The 17128-nt window shown below is 27.1% G+C and overlaps 3 protein-coding genes across 9 annotated transcripts in view; 2 read left to right on the top strand and 1 right to left on the bottom strand.

Moving 5' to 3' along the window:
• Positions 1 to 3300, top strand: part of LOC113551339 (echinoderm microtubule-associated protein-like 2) — a 53076-nt gene extending 49776 nt beyond the window's left edge. For 5 of the 6 annotated variants that reach the window (XM_026953526.1, XM_026953529.1, XM_026953527.1 and 2 more), the window contains 8 exons: positions 152 to 309; positions 761 to 1018; positions 1084 to 1221; positions 1309 to 1425; positions 1555 to 1614; positions 2055 to 2142; positions 2219 to 2445; positions 2799 to 3300. In XM_026953526.1, the coding sequence (XP_026809327.1) occupies positions 152 to 309; positions 761 to 1018; positions 1084 to 1221; positions 1309 to 1425; positions 1555 to 1614; positions 2055 to 2142; positions 2219 to 2445; positions 2799 to 2924 (1172 nt within the window). In that variant the 3' untranslated portion in view covers positions 2925 to 3300. The remainder of the gene's footprint in view (positions 1 to 151; positions 310 to 760; positions 1019 to 1083; positions 1222 to 1308; positions 1426 to 1554; positions 1615 to 2054; positions 2143 to 2218; positions 2446 to 2798) is intronic. The other variant, XM_026953525.1, reaches the window with a different exon arrangement.
• A 2356-nt stretch (positions 3301 to 5656) lies between these two features.
• Positions 5657 to 7300, top strand: LOC113553888 (wee1-like protein kinase). Of its 2 annotated transcripts, XM_026957452.1 has the most exons (2): positions 5657 to 7041; positions 7136 to 7300. In XM_026957452.1, the coding sequence occupies exons 1-2, from the start codon at positions 5856 to 5858 to the stop codon at positions 7177 to 7179; spliced, it is 1230 nt and encodes a 409-aa protein (XP_026813253.1). In that variant the 5' UTR covers positions 5657 to 5855; the 3' UTR covers positions 7180 to 7300. The 2 variants fall into 2 exon arrangements, with proteins under 2 accessions (XP_026813253.1, XP_026813252.1); XM_026957451.1 differs by having other exon boundaries at positions 5657 to 7300.
• A 1440-nt stretch (positions 7301 to 8740) lies between these two features.
• LOC113554237 (WD repeat-containing protein 76-like) lies at positions 8741 to 15918 on the bottom strand. The gene is made up of 12 exons (XM_026957988.1): positions 15827 to 15918; positions 15382 to 15733; positions 13993 to 14085; positions 13845 to 13909; positions 13141 to 13228; positions 12715 to 12851; positions 12453 to 12610; positions 12288 to 12372; positions 12072 to 12210; positions 11744 to 11928; positions 11262 to 11377; positions 8741 to 8984 (listed from the first exon to the last, which is right to left on the bottom strand). The coding sequence occupies exons 2-12, from the start codon at positions 15468 to 15470 to the stop codon at positions 8820 to 8822; spliced, it is 1320 nt and encodes a 439-aa protein (XP_026813789.1). The 5' UTR covers positions 15471 to 15733; positions 15827 to 15918; the 3' UTR covers positions 8741 to 8819.
• Between the last annotated feature and the right edge of the window lie 1210 nt (positions 15919 to 17128).

The following is a 17128-nucleotide window of genomic DNA, read 5'->3' as shown; positions in this document are numbered from 1 at the left end:
AAGATGGACTAGATGGAGGATATATTACTTGCTCATGTGTTAGTACTCCTTATTTGGTGCCTTGGTGGTTAATATTTTTAAATTGTTTTTGTTGAATTTGTCCACGAAAGTTTCCTATACATTATAACTAATTTAGTTTCTAATCTTATAGGCACAAATAATATCATAAAAGTCGCACGAAATGTACACGAAGGATCAGTGTTTTCCATCTGTGTTTTGAAAGAGGGCAGCATTATAACTGGAGGTGGTAAAGACGGTAAACTGATCCAGTTTGACACTTCGATGCATCCCACTGGATATGAAGCACAAGTAAGCTATTATTATTATAGTAGTAATATTATAATGTGAAACTATTCACAATAAATAATAATTTAATAAATATATCCAGATATACCCTTCTTCCCTTTGTGAACATATTTTATCCATGCTTTATGAACAAATTAATATTGTTAAGCTGTCAAAATAATTTATAATCTAATATGCTCAAATACATTATTAACTAAAAATAAATTAAACAAGTTTTTTTGTTGAAAGAATTTGATTATAATTAATAAAATAATTAATAGAATCAATAATGATTAATATTTTAAGTATTGTTTATTTTACACCTTAGATAATATAGTATACTTTTCAATTTTACATAAATGCAGCTGGTGTCTAATTGATTTTGTAATGACATTAAATATTTTTGATATACATTTATATTTTTTAATTATTTAATTTAATTTAAAATTGTAATTATTATTTTTTTCAAACATAGATAGCTGAACATTTAGGTGGTATTCGTACAGTATCTGAAGGTCGTGGATCACAGTTACTAGTTGGATCTACCCGCAATTGCATTTTGATTGGATCTCTGTCAATGGGCTTCAGTCCTGCTGTCCTGGGCCACACGGACGAACTATGGGCATTATGTCCTCATCCTACTTTAGCTCAATTTCTTACAGCCGGATTTGATCGTATTGTCCAACTCTGGGACTCATTGTCTCGCTCTGTTGTATGGAGCAAAGACATTGCAGTAAGTATTAAATTTGAATTAGCTAATTTTACATTTCATACATCACTTATGTAAATAATATATAGGAACAAGCACAGTCAGCTGCATTCTCTAGCGATGGTCGAATAATCATTGTTGGTTGCGTATCTGGAAAATGGATCGTAATGAATTCAGAAACACGAGAAATTTATTCGACTCACATCGATGGAAATGAACCAATACAGGTATGCACAATCCCAATGTAAATAATTTAAATTTAATTGCATTTCGATCAAATTTGTAACCATCAAGTTGCTTATTGTCATTTGAAGGTTGCAAAATTCTCGCCAGACGGCCAACTACTTGCTCTTGGTTCCAGGGACAATTACATCTATATATATCAGGTCACAGATGGCGCCAGAAATTACACTCGTTTAGGCCGTTGCACCGTAAGTATTATAGTGTACAATATGTTCATTATGTATCGAATCTTATATTCCCTTATTAATGCCGTATAACATTTTGTACCTACTACCCAATCCACTTAATTATCATTGTTAAATTCACTCAATGTTTAGTGTTGGGAAGATAAACGTCGCAGGAGATGTAGCACTGGTGCTATTATTGACAAGATGTCGGTAGGTGTAGGTTACCCGCGTAGAGCCAAGTGTTGCTGCATGTAGATGTTTTTGTAGAAATAAAAAAAATTAATATACAGAAAAGATATACCTAATGGATAAATTAAATTTGTATTAGTAGTGGTTAATGCATATTAATTCGCTGTAGGTTTACATATTTTTTTTTTTAATTAATTAAATAATGTTATAAATTGTAACATTAATGATTGGATTTGCTAACATATGTTTTTATTTTATAAAGGTATCAATATTTTGATACATATTGATGTTGAGTTTGTATGCTTTGTAATCAATAATAGTTTATTGGTTGTTAAAATGGTATCCATTAATTATTTTTGCTGACTTTAATGAAGACATATTTTACGTGTGTTACATAGGTGTACATATTATGTATAATATAAATTTATTAGACCGTGATCATATTGTTTTCATTAAATTAGGGCCATTCAAGCTTTATCACTCATTTGGATTGGTCTAAAGATAACGAACACCTGCGCAGTAACTCTGGAGACTACGAGTTGTTATATTGTATGTAACATTTATTATTTAACATGAAGCTGTTCATGTTGTTGTTTACATTATTACATTTTTATTTTTTAATTAGGGAAAGTGAAAGTTTGTCGTCAAGTCACTCACAGCACTCAACTTAGGGACACAGTGTGGGCATCCAACTCTTGTGTGTTGACATTTTCTTCCATTGGAATATGGCCTGAAGGAGCTGATGGTACTGATGTTAACGCATGCGAACGATCAAATGGATCTAAGCTGATGGCTACAGGAGACGACTTTGGTAAAGTGAAACTGTATTCATACCCAGTCAAACAACCTAAGGTAAAGATAATAATATTGATTAATATAGAACGTTACCAAATAATTTTTTAACATTTGAAAAGCATAATTCATTGCCAATGTTTATGTTTCTAATATTTATATATTGTTATATATAAATCATCATAGTTAACATTTATTAAAACAGTAAAACTATTTTTCATTTCATATGAAAATTTGAACGATCATTCAATTTTCTAGAAATAATTAAAATTTCTAAAATGTTTAGAAATAAATAACATTTGCTATAGTTTTAATAAATTGATAACTTTCACTAAACTGTATACATTTGATTAAAATATTATTTTAATTAATTAGCTTCATTGTGTCATAATTTTGTTTTTTATTTTTTGCAGTCGCTGTGCCACGTGTATGGAGGTCACAGCAGCCATGTGACAAACGTGACTTTCTTGCACGACGACTCCAGACTGATATCGATTGGTGGCAAAGACACCAGTGTCCTACAATGGGAAATCATTTAAAAGAAGAGCGTTAATTGAATCTTATTATTATTATTATTATTATTACTATTATTATCATCATTATTATCGTTCAAATGATTCTTCACCATTAAAAGTAAAAATTAATTTTTGAATTCATAATTATATTTATTATTATTTAGTACATTTTTTTAACAATATTCACTTTAGCACAAATATACTATGTGTATTATAACGTGTTTATGTTATTAAAATGTTCTATATTATTCGTTATTACACATTCAATGTTATGTCAACAATTATTTGTAGAATAATTCATTATTATTATTATTATTATTATTATTATCGTCATCACTCGTTTTTTCGGTCGAATTGTATTAATTATAACAACATTATTATTATTACTATGTACTTTTGTTTTAAATAAATAAACGTAATATTTATGTGTCTATAGTTAAATGTTATTCTGTTTTTTATTTTTTTAATAATGCTCTTCTACTCAGATGGACATTTTAATATCAACATAAAACTGCTAAAATTTCAGTAAAAAAATGGTTTAAAACAAAGAAAAACATGAATACACTATCATAATAAGATTATGCTTAGAAAGCATATTGTCTAAAATATCACCTTAAATCTATCTAGTTATGTTCATAAACTTATTCATTCATAAGAACATCTCTGTTGGTTAAGCAATTTTTTTTAATTTTGCACAAAGTTAATGGCAAACATTTTTTCAAAATATTAATTTATTTAATAACAAAAGTTCAAAATTATTATGCATAAAAATTATTTTAAATGATTTATATTCATAAACTAAACAAGGGGAAGTAAAATTTTTCTTTGATCGTACAATATAATAATACACATTTAAAAATTAATTTTGCATAATCAATAATTCATTAACTAAAAAATGGTATCTTAAATAGAAAAATTAAACATAAGATTGCTAAATGAATAAGGTTATTAAACCTCAAAAACCAGGTTGGAAATATTTATGAATATCTTGAAAGTTGAAATGCTTAGTCATAACTCAAATTATATTTAATATTTTAGTTTTTTAAATAACCATTCTTAAATTGGGTATTGTGTTCTAACAGATTAAATAAACCAAGTATATACTTTAGTATATTTTATCTATAGCTATAACAAGGCATTAAAAAGATAATTTACTAAAAAAGTGTTTTTTATGCTTATATTTTTAGACGTAATTAAAAATTAAAGCGTTTTTTAAAAAAAAAACTTCATGTTGAAAGTCATTCTATACAAATATACGTGTTACGTTCAAATTTGAACACAGTAATAATGTACAGCAGAGGTTGAGAACATGCAGCTCTTTGGAGTATGCATCAATATTGAGACCCATAAAACATAAATTGAAATTGTATTTTTTATTAGTGCAGCTCTTTAAAAATCATGATTTGAAAAAATGGCTAATTTTCACAAAAAGGTTCTAGACCCGTAGTTTATATACACAATCAATTATATACACTTTAATTTGAAAGTCAGCCTGTTGGTTAACACGGATATTTTTTCAATCTGTTTTTGATAGACTAGTAGACCTTAAGTAGGTATATTAAAATAATACACATTCTAAGGACAAATAGTTAAAGATATGCATTTAACATAGACCGTTAAATTCGTAGGTACTACTTTAGATAAATTAGTAAAATTATTAGATAAATAATACTGCAAACTATTGTAATCACTTGAATTTCAATGAGCGGATGGATTGAAAGGGTCTATAACTTCTGGCGGAACTTTCAATTTAAATCTGTCAACTAACAATATTCACGACTTTTACCTAATGGAAAAAAGAGAAAAATTAAATATTGTTGTAGTTGTTGGTTGTTTTTTGAAGAAAATGATTGAATTCAGTACTTGAAAACTGTATAACTTATTGTACAATTAACATAATATGCTTCCATCGTAAACTCGCAATTAAAAATTAATATACTGTAAATGATAACACAGGAAAATCAAATCTAATTAATGTTCAATAGAGACCAATTAAAAAGTACCTAAATATTAAATACTGTAATTTCTAATTTACTTGTAACATTGCTTATATAAACTATACACTATACAGTATAACTCCAATACTCCTCTAAGTCCGAAACTCGTAAAATTGTGAAGTAGGTACTTATAGAATAGTTTTAAAACACATAAACAAACGTGGTATCATATTATCAATAACGGATTAGCCCTGTTAGCCGTTCTATTTTTATAATATACAGATAAAATATGAAAATTAATTATTACCCGGACATTGGCAACACTTGCACATCAGCTACCGAGTATTAATACAATTTTACGCGGTGACTGGTAAATTATAAATTTATTAAAATTGGCCAAAAATTGTCATGGAATTGGCAGCAGTTTGTTGTATTGCCAAATGCCTGTACTTATAAACATCGATGATCGTGTGTTGGTGCTTACAACGATTAATACGTTTTAAGAAAATAATGAAAATATTGTTGTAACATACCTGTGGTTAATGTAACTATGTAAGTACCTACTAAAGTACTAAGTGCTGAGTAGCCGCGTTGAGCGCCTACTGACTAATTTAATTTCAATATTGTAATGTGAAATCAACGTGTCATTTATAATATAAGAATAACGACGTACCCTGGAAACATTTAAGTTGGTACAAAAATACAGATTGTTTTGTTGATAAAATTCGATCTATAATCGCATATTGATTATTGGCTATAGAAATTGGCGTATTCATTATACACACGAGATACGTCGTGACAACGTGAAAAACCGGTAACGATGGTCCGAATTTGGAGTTGTGAAAAATTATTTTAATGACCCTCTTTAGACTTGGGCAGCGTTTGCTATTTACTATTCAATTGGTAGGTAAGCACCTTAAACTTCCGAAGTGTAGTGTTTCGAGTTGGTAGGAAAAACATGACAACAGTGACGATTCATTGGACCTGTAAACTTAGTGCCTAAACGAAACTCACTGTCATGGACATTTCCGTCGGCTTTTTCAGCGTTTTCCTCGCGTTGTTTTCAATCGTTTATTATTTCGTGAGAAATAGATCGTTTGGATGTTTTCCCTCGTCAACACCGTTGATCGCCGTCGCCATTCCGCAATCGGCGGTGCACCTTGGATCGCCACTGCCCCCGACTGACACCAACGGTGTATCAACCAGACTTTCCGACAAGTTCCGCGTGTCGGTTAATCCGTTCACGCCGACCGGTATTGAGATATTGAAAAACAGAAAGAAACGCTTTCCCAGATCGAATAACTGCAACATCGCCAGTTCTGAGAGCGGCGGCAGTGATGACTGCGATCAGTCCACCCCACCCGGTAATAAAACACCTGCTTCCGCACATCCATCTGTCATCAAACGTCTGAATCGTTTGATGAATAGTGGCGAGGTGACTAACGTCAGTATACGTGAATTGCAGACCTCCCGATTCCACGAAGAGTTCAGAATAGACGAGTTTATCGCCGCCGGTAGTTTCGGTGTCATATACAAATGTACAAATTTGTTTGACGGAATACCCTATGCGATTAAAAAAATCAAACAGACAACGTATAAGAGTACGGAGTATTTGGTCCGTAAGGAGGTGTACGCAAACTCGGCGTTCGGACGACATCCAAATTTGGTTTCGTACTTTACGGCGTGGTACGAAAGAGGTCATATTTACATTCAAACAGAATTCTGCCATGGTGGTACCCTGGAACGCATGATTCACGAGTCTGATCATGTGTTCTGTGACAATGCTCTAAGGCGATTGTTGTGGCACGTGTGCAATGGTCTGGCTCACATTCATTCCAAAAAACTTGCTCATTTGGACATAAAAGCAGCAAACATATTGATATGCAAGACTAATGGGGCATTGGTGTTTGCTCATGATCTAGACGATGATGAAGAAATAATTGACAAAGATATTGTTTACAAGATAGGTGACTTTGGGCATACAATATGTATTGAAGATGTCCGAAGTATTGAAGATGGAGATTCTCGCTATTTACCTAAAGAACTATTACGTGACGATTATTCTCAGTTGCAGAAAGTTGATGTGTTTTCTACTGCGCTTACAGTATACGAGGCTGCAACTCAAAAACATTTACCTAAAAATGGACCAGAATGGCATCGTTTAAGAAATGGTGAATTTTCGTTACCTCAAACTCTCTTTATAAGTACTAGTCTAGAAAAATTGCTTAAAAAAATGGTTGATTTGGATCCTTCCAATAGGCCTAGTGCTTCTAAAGTGGTCAATCTTTTGCTCGATAGAGGAATGGCAGCTTCAAAAGATCAAGATGAAATGGAAATATTGAAATTAAAGGATCAATTCCTTACACCTTGGTTAATCGATTTTAAACCGTCAAGAACAGCAATATCAGATTGAGATTTATCTTTAATGACTGACAATTGTAAGAAAATTGAAGACTATTGAACAGGAAAAAACAAAATTCAAAATATTAACCTTATATAGTTTGAAGTGTTTGAACTAATAGATTTGTTTTAAATTGAAATTAGTTATAATTTTTAGTTTCTTTTTCTTTATTCAAATTTAATTTTTATGTAAGAAATTTTAAAAAGCAATGCTTAATTAAAATAGAAAATTGAATGATAAGTATCATTCCTTTATTTGTTATTTTTATAGTTACGTATTTTATAACTGAAAAGACATAACAATGCATTTTTCAGAAATGTTACCTATTTAAAAATCAAAATTCCAACCAACTACAAAGAATTTTAAATGTTAACATTAACTTATATATAATTATTATTGTACCATGGTTTTATAATTGAATTAGGTATACCTAATTATATAATTAATTTTTTTTATTATATGTCTATCTGTTTATTTAATTTGATAAGTTTTTTTTTTCTAAACATGATAATAATTATTGCCTTTTCTTGTGTAGTAGTATTATTTTTTTCATATAATATGTTGAACACATTTTTTGGTGTTATTATTAATTATTGTTTTTACTGTTTAATTTGTTCATAATATGTATATGAATATATATATAATATATTATCTACAAATTAAATATATATTAAACTATCGATAAATATTAATTAACATTTTTTTATATTAAACTATAATAATAATATTAAATATATCAAAAAATTAATGTTATTGATAGTTTATAACCATTACCAACAAATTAATATCATGTACCTAAAATGTTATTTAGAATTTTTTTCTATACATTAGGAAGTAATTAAACCCACTTGTGTTGTCTTACTAATACTAAACATAGCAAAATGTTCAGAATAATCCAATTTACTGTCATTTTAATTATTATAGTGAAATGACTTATCAAGTTTAATGCTAAATATCTTGACTGGGGCTCTACAGGCAGTCCTTTTTTTTTATTAATATTTAAAATTTAAAACTAGTGAACATTTTAACTTAATGATATTGTTACATATTACATATGCATAAGTATTCCCTGTCCAGTCAAAAAGAGCATGGATACTACTATCAAGATATCAGATTTTACCTATAACCTAAGACCGTAGTAACATAAATTAAAAAAAAAAATAACATACTTATATCTACTAGTTACACCCATGCTGAGTTTTATCAGTTGTAACCAAATATTGGATTGTAGATATATTTGTTGATATTCTTAAGCGAATCTAAGTATTATTTAATCAATGCTAGGTAAGACATAATATAAGAATAAACTATTAAATAGCTTTATGTTTGAAGAAAATTAATATTTTTGAATTTGTGTTGCTTTGTGATAATAATAGTTATTACAAAGCAAATAGAGTGAAAAATGTTAGATTAAATTTAGATTAATGGGAATAAAGTATAACAATTAATTTTAAGTGTGGTTGAATTTATTGATTTATTATTTAACTTATGCTATAAGATATAAATGAAATATTTTTGCTGAGTAAATAGTAATTTACTAATTAATAAAGACGAAGAAATAAATAATTTAATAAAAAATCTTTATGTTAGTTGTTTCTTGGTACTAAATATATGTATACGACCATATGTATTTCCTCCAACATAAATGGCTTGAGTGGGATGTACTTCTATGACTAAACAACGTGAGGTCATATTTTTAGATATTAGATCGTGTAATACATTTCCATTACAATCAAAAACTTGCATCTGAAAAATAGGAAAGTATTTATAGTAATAGTTCAAAAAACAAGTTATAGAATCAGAAAAGACAAATCGAAGTGCAAAACATTAATTTTAATTAAAAATTACTTGATTTATATTACACACAGATAATATTTATGTAATTTAATTTACAATTATTTATATTATATACCTACAATTTCTTTTATCCAGTCTATTATTTATAAATCAATTTGTTTAGTCTTATTATAACCGAAGTGTGATATAAATCTGATCAAATTTTCCGCCTAAAAGTTTTGATTAAAGATTTAATGGAGAGTCCAGGAGAGACATGACCCCCAGCCATAAGATTTGAGAAACTAGAATTGGAATAATTGAAAACGCTTGTAAATTGAAGTTAATTATATTTTCACTTCTGGAGAAATTTATTCAAATCTAGATGGTTTTTCTTAAGATTTAAATTGCAATGATTTGGTATTTATTATATTATGTTAATTGGTGTTGATCAAATTTTTTAGTAAAATTCATAGTTTTAAATTGTTATCTTAATAGCAAAGGAACCTAATAACCGGTACTTATACCAGATGCAGTAAGCATTTTATATTTATCATATATAATTGGTATGTACAGAGAAGATACTAGGTGTGCTTGGGCTTCTCTTTAAATTATTTAATTAGAGTCCAAAAATAGTAATTAAAAAAAAATAATAATTTAATTTTAAACTTAAGTAGATGTCTTACCACATTATTATATCTCTTTCTTATTAACATACCTAATGGTAAGAATATATTATCCAGAACAGTCATTCTCAAAGTGGACGATAGTGCCCCCCTGTGGACGTTGATAGTCTTTAGGGGGAGCGGTATAAGACCCTAAGAAATGTTGTTGACATTGAAACAGAATAGAGGGGCAATACTGATTAAAAAGTATTATATACTTTTAAACTTTAAACTAAAATTAAATTCCTACTACATGTTCTCATAATTGATTTAAGTCTGTCATAGCCAGCATGATAATTACTGTTTTTAAAATACACTACAGATGGTAAGCTTAAACATTTTTAGGGGTGCTGGATAATTTTTGATTCTCAAAGTGGGCGGTGGATGAAAAAAGTTTGAGAACCTATGACATAGAACATCACGTAGGCCTTTATTGATATTTTAATTTTAAAGTTTTTATATTTTACACAACTATAACTCAGTTTAAAATTAAAACATCAATAAAAACCTACATGATGCCCAAGATAATATTCTTAACTTTAAATTTGATAATAGAACATTTGACTCTAAGTTAAAGCTAACAACATAAAATGGATTCTGCTGAATGCAAATTTGATATATAATATGTTAATAAGACAGCGACAACACATGTGGGTACAATGTTGTCCTTTTAACCGGTTGTTGGTGTCGCTATGAGCATTTCGCTCACACAATTGCCATTTTAATAACCATGGGTTTAAATATTATTGGATTTTGATAAAATTATATAAATGCATCCTTGAGTTATTTACAAAAATAATTACGGAAAAATATTAAGTTATATATAAACTTACAAAGTTATCAAAGTCCAATGTTACCGTTATACGTAATAATACCGTGTAGTTAGCGTCACTGATCGCCTTAGTATATATTTTATAATTATACCGCTTTTATTTTCGGTTTATTATTTTATTATTATCTTATTATATTATTATACTATAGCAGTCTAATATTGAAAATTGTCAGTACCGTGGTATATTTGTATGTTTACAAGTGTATTTTAATAGGTGAGCGAAACGCTAACACGACACTAACGGTGTAAAAATATTAACGACACCAACGACAGGTTAAATATTGTGTTAAAAAAAAAAAAAAATATGGTGTTCCATATTATTTATTATATATATAAAAAATTTAAAGTATAGTATTTTTTAAATTTACATGTAAAAACCCATTATAATATGATAATATAAAAGTTGAGAGTTAAATTAAGTTAGGTTAAACATAGTCTAAAAACTATGAATCAAAATAAAAACTATTTTGGAAATAGATATTTGTTTAGATTTTGTACTATTACTTTTTATTAATATCATGTGATATTAGTATATTCACAAAATTATTATTTTTCTGTGGTATATTACTAAATTCTGTAATACAATAAGTGACTATCGTTCATCAGTATACAATTATAGACAGGCCTCGAGCTTTAGAGTTAAATTTTATGTGGTTAGGAAAATCAACATTTCTGTAAAATATTATTTGATGGAACACATACAAGATAATTTTGTTATAAATATTTATAATTTAATTTAATTATTAAACATACTCTTATTGGCAATAGCATTGATGAAATAAAAAATGCATCTTCTCTTCCAGGATTCCATTTAGCTTGATAATCATTATCATAAGTTCGTCTCTTAAATGGAATTATCTTTATGGGTTCTAAAAAAATATTTGAATTAATATTTAATTCATATTGTTATAATCATACTACCACAATGATAATATCGCAAATGATAATTTATTGTTTGAAATAAGATTATATAAATTTACTGTTAAATCCTAATTATTTTTGTACATTAGATTATTGTTTTAAGAAATGTTTATGTTTTGTTGATGGTTATAATTTAATAAATAATAACTAAAAAAAATTAAATTTTTATATAAATAGTTTAAATGTTAAGGATCAATGCTAACAAAACTAATCCATTATGAACTAATTTATTTATCTAAAATTCAAGTATAAAACTAAGTAGTAATCAAATGTATTAAACATTATTATAGAAAACCTTTAGATTTTTATCTTACTTTTAGCATCTGAATTTAATTGTTCAGTGTTAAATATTCTAATTTTGTTATCATTACATGTTGACACCATCTTGGTACCACGAGCAGAAAAAAATGAACTTGTTAATACTTTAGGATGATTAAATTGTAAAACTGGATTAATTGATTTGTCAGTCATATTTCTTATGTCCCATAAGGAAACCACTCTAAAAGTATAGTAATAATTTATAAGTGAATGGAACAAATATTATCATTAATGAATGACACAAAATAAAAATAACTTAAAAATATATTTAATTTCTGTCATTTTATACTAATAATAAGATATTAAATTGCAATTAGTAATTACCTAGCTTCAGATGAAGTTAAAAAGTATTGTTTTTTCAATGGGTGACACTGAACTGTACACACTGATCCTCTATGACACCAGGCAGAGTTGATAATTTTATTTGGTATTCGTATATCAATCATATCTACATAACCAGAACCTTAAACATTTAATAATAATTAAAAAAATTTGATACACCATAAATAACAATTAACAGATATTAGTTATAAGACATACTATTTCCAATGAGAAAATTTCTTTCACATTCATTGTGCCATGTGGTTTTTGAGTCGCTAACCGTATTCCGTTCTGTCTTATAAATCTACTTATTTAAATATTCTAAGTTTAATTAACATAATTAAAACAAAAATTATAAACTGTAAGTAAATCAATTTTACTAACAATATCAAAAGTGTGTTTACTAATGTCACTACACCCAAACGATCCGTCATAACTAGTTGAAAACAATTTGTTTGGATCCCAAGAACAAAATGACATACAATTGACTAGAGCTTTATGAGCTATGAATCTTTGGATTTCTGAATTTCTATTGTATAAATCTACAAAATTAAATTATTGTAACTCAATTAAAATATTTATGATAATATTATTGTTATATGATTAATGTCATAAAACAAATATTTTATCATATATTAAGTCTCACTAATGTTTCCTCTCCTGTCTCCCGCTGCTATCATCAGAGATGTTTCTGATGGATGAATAGCAAGAGAGTGGATACCAGTTTCAGACACTTTTATTGATGGTTTATTCATATCAAGACTTCTTAGTACATGAACAAATCTAAACATTAGTAAAATAATATTAAACACATCAATGGTTGAAAATAAAAACATCTATATTAGACTTAGAAAAATGTACTACTTATAATAAGAAAGCAAAGACAATTAAGTAAAAGTTATTGGTAATAAATATATTGTACATGATTTATTATTATAATTAATTCATAAGCTAACAATTTAATGTGAATGGAACATAATGAAACGAGTTTACAAATAAAAACAATGAGATATATTTTCCTAGTTATATAAATTTTTTCAATTTTAAAATTATGGTTAATTTAAATGCATACTTTTGACTTGGTAACTTATGAAAATCATTAACAGGTTCTTTAATGGCTAAGTCGTTATTAAGTTTTTCAATAAAATCTGAGACTTTTCCTAAAAAAAAAAAAAAAATAATTCATTTTATAATTACAAAAATCCACAATTATTTATTTGGAATTAAGTGTGATTATATATATTATTATTATTTTTATATTATGCTATAAATAAACAATGCATACTCAACTATATAACATTTAATTCATAATAATTGTTTTAATTTAGAATGATAGTTCTAACCAAATCTACTAAAAAAAAAAAAAAAAACCACAAAGTATTTGTTAAAATAGGGTTAGTAAAAAAATTATTAAGATAATGAATTTCTTTTATAATCAATTTATTTTTAAGATGTTAACAGAATATTATGTAGTTTGAATGTTAGTACAAGTTATCTCACTTATTTCTTTTAGCAAGTAAAATCAATATTTATTTTAAATTAAAAATGAGTTATCAATTTATTATGAATCATAATATTCTTAAATTATTTTAAGCAAAGCTCTTACATAAAAACAGTTAATTATTTACTAAAATAACAGTTGTAATTTAAAAATTTTCAATTGTATTTTTTTAAACTCTTAAAACATACAACATATAACATCTATACAGATGTCTAATGTAAATTTTCTAATTTATTAATAAAGCAACACAAAAAAATTATACTAGGTACCTATACCTTTGTAATAATACTTTTGAGGGTTTGGCGAATGAGCTATTCTCAGTGACCGTTTAACAGGTTCTCTGGAAAAAATATAAAGTCAAGAAATTAATTTAAATATAAACATAAATATTTAATTAATATATTATTAATATTTATTACTTACACAGTTACAGATTTTAATTTATTTTTCTTATCTATTGTCTTTTTGTGTAAACAATTTACCAACGTCTTTGCAGCCTGATTTATACCTAGTATACTGAAATAATATTATATATTATTTAATTTAATACAATAGGTATGTAAATGCTTAAATAAAAAAAATTGCACAATCATAATATTTTATATTATCACACCGGGTGATGCAACAAGTTCACCCTTATTTTTCTTTCTTTATTTATTTATTCAAAATCTGATTTTGGAATTTTTAAGTATATTCAAAAGTTATAATTTTAAATATTTAGATAGATTTTTATACTTATTAAGTATTGTAAAACAATAAAGACTTTTAAAAAAATGTTATTAATATAATGTAATATGTATGTATAGCAATATATTATTTGACTACTAGTAATGATTTTAAGAATGTCAATTTATATAGATAATAAGGTAAGTATTTAATAAAAGGTTGGATCGTCTATTAGTCCCAACCTAAAAATAGATGTTTCTAAAACCATATAAATAATTAATTATTTAAGATTGTATATTTGAATTAAAAAGACTGTCTTACACACAGATAATGGGAAACAGTAAAAAAGTGAACATAAAAATTATTTATAATTAATGTTCATTTATTAAAATGAATTATTTAAAATAAATATTTTTCAATTAAAAATTACCTAAACGGTTGTTTGTTGTTTAAAATTAAAATTATTTATTAATAAACAATACACAGCAGTCATAAATATACCTTTTTTATATTCTAATATGATATTAAAATTGTAAAATATGATATTTAGTATTTAATAAACAGTTTTTATTGTAAAAACAATCATTTGCAATAGTGATATAAATGATCTGTTCAAGCAAAAAAATTGTCATTCATTAGAACCTGGTATATTATCATGTCATAAAAAGCGTTGAATTGTATATACAGCCTATCACTAGTCATACTTAATTCAAATAAACTTTCAGGTTCTTAAGATATAATCGATTTTTATAACTGTTGCATGTTCTTTCTTGACATAAAACTTTCTATCCATTTATTCACTTATTTTTCCTGGACTTTTTCTAATATAACAGGTGACATTTCAAATTTTACTCTGTTATTTATAATTTTAGCCATTAGGTAGGGTGATTTATATAAAACATTATATTTTTAAAATTCTCATAATTAGCTTCAAAAAAGCCTAAGTAGGACTCTGAATAATATTTTTATGGAAATGATTCATAGCTAAATCAATTCACTAATTCTAATATACTAAATAAAAGAGCAAAATCCGCAAACTACAATTTTCAGAATTAAAAATAATATAGTGTTACGCGTCTGTAAAAGAGACCTACGATGTTTTCTTAATATTATAAACGGTACATTAATAGGTATATAACGACTTACTCCAACATTTCTTCATTCTTTTTCATACGTTTTAGTCTTTGTTGTTCGTATGTCAAATGTTCATCTTCGTCAGATATATTTTCATCCATTTGAAAGCTTATGTACAGTTAAATGTAAAAATATTGAAGTTTATAATATAAGTGTTTGTCAACAAACGAACACGTCGGTAGGTATCTATAGATTTATCGATCTACTTTACTGACTACTGAGTAATACTATTTACTAGCATTAGTAAATTCCATGATTAACTAACTGTTAGTCATGGTAAATTATATATCATTCGGATTTAACCGGATGTATCTAAAAATGGCTCAACAAGAAAATATATTGATTGCAGTGTTCCCAAACATGTCTAAAAAACCAAACTTTCACTGTCCAGCATAGATAATTAATAATATAAATAGATATAAATAGATTAATATTATTATTATTAATAGATATATACTCAGAAATATAATGTGTTTATCGTGTATGCTCTTCAGCCGGTCGGACTGATATCAAATTAGTCACACAGGCAAGACACAACACGTTTCGTCCGGCAGCGGTTGGCAATATTCTACGGAATATAGACAACAGAGACGTTTTTAATTTATCTTTTAATTTTATTATTATATTATAAAAATAATAATTATAATTTATTATCTATAGCTGAATAACCATCACGAATCATGATTAAGAGGATGCCGAACCAACGAAAAACACGGCATAAAAACGTGTTCATGCGTTTCAATAATACCGCTTACTGGGTGGTTTCATTGGAAAACACCTCATAATAAAATTTTTAGGGCAATAATATTTTGGAGACGATGACATAGTATTTTTTTAAATTTGTAATTTGCAAAAAAGTTACAGGCATATGAAAATCAAGGCATATCAATCCAAATCAATTATTTATTTGTAATTATAAAAAAAAAACAAAATAGTAAATACAGTGTTAAATGTTTTAACTGTAAACGATGATTAACAACACGCTTGTTACCTATTTTATAACTAACTATGGTTGTTGGAAATTTTTAACTGGACACGAGAAGAAAAAGATGAACAAAATGCTTATACACTGACTATCGAGTTTGCTAAAAAATCCAATACCTGATTAAATGTTTTTAAGTTGATTATTTTTTTTTATTAATTACTGATTATGGATTTACGAATGAATATATTTAAAAAAAATGAAGGAAGGTACTTTAATTATACTAGAGGAGGGGCATTTAGGTGGTATTTCCACGGTCAATCGGCTATAACTAGGGAATGGTGATGGAACAAAGGACGACATTTTCGGAACAAACAAGAACAAACGAAGAACTATCGAAAGTCCCAGGCTTAGTTTAAAAATTTAAAAGTGGGGGTGCCAGGGAAATGTACCTTGACACTGGATGGTTTTGTTTTTCCGATTCTTTTGGACACTGCTGTGAGTTTTCTAGTTGCACCTATTAGAAGCACTAACTAGATTCATTTTCCAGCCGAAAAAAATACAAATGTGAAAAATCGATATTTTAATTTGCTAATTGCAAATTGACTTACTAATTTTTAAAACCCACTTGCTATTACTAAATTACTTACTAATTGTTAGCTACTTTTTGGCATTGTTTTGGAGTGGGTGGGCTACTCGAATTTGTCCTACCCAATTAAAAATTAATCATATAAAATGTGAAAATAACTAGCTATTACTTGCTAATTATTCGCTATTTTTTGGCATACCTTTGGAATAGATTGGGTTAAGTAGGCGGGTCAAAATCAGGTATGGGGT

Source organism: Rhopalosiphum maidis, chromosome 2 (assembly GCF_003676215.2).
Source record: "Rhopalosiphum maidis isolate BTI-1 chromosome 2, ASM367621v3, whole genome shotgun sequence".
Taxonomy (NCBI): domain Eukaryota; kingdom Metazoa; phylum Arthropoda; class Insecta; order Hemiptera; family Aphididae; genus Rhopalosiphum; species Rhopalosiphum maidis.
Note: the sequence above shows the minus strand (reverse complement) of the source record. Positions and strands in the feature narration are given on the sequence as shown.

What these genes read in the sequence shown, in the direction of transcription:
- LOC113553888 (XM_026957451.1), top strand. Translation starts at nt 5,856, where the DNA reads ATGGACATTTCCGTCGGCTTTTTCAGCGTTTTCCTCGCGTTGTTTTCA.
- LOC113554237 (XM_026957988.1), bottom strand. Translation starts at nt 15,470, where the DNA reads ATGGATGAAAATATATCTGACGAAGATGAACATTTGACATACGAACAA. An exon ending in GTAAACACACTTTTGATATT is followed by an intron (nt 12,373 to 12,452) that starts GTTAGTAAAATT and finishes TTAAATAAGTAG; the next exon opens with ATTTATAAGACAGAACGGAA. An exon ending in AAATTTTCTCATTGGAAATA is followed by an intron (nt 12,211 to 12,287) that starts GTATGTCTTATA and finishes TAAATGTTTAAG; the next exon opens with GTTCTGGTTATGTAGATATG.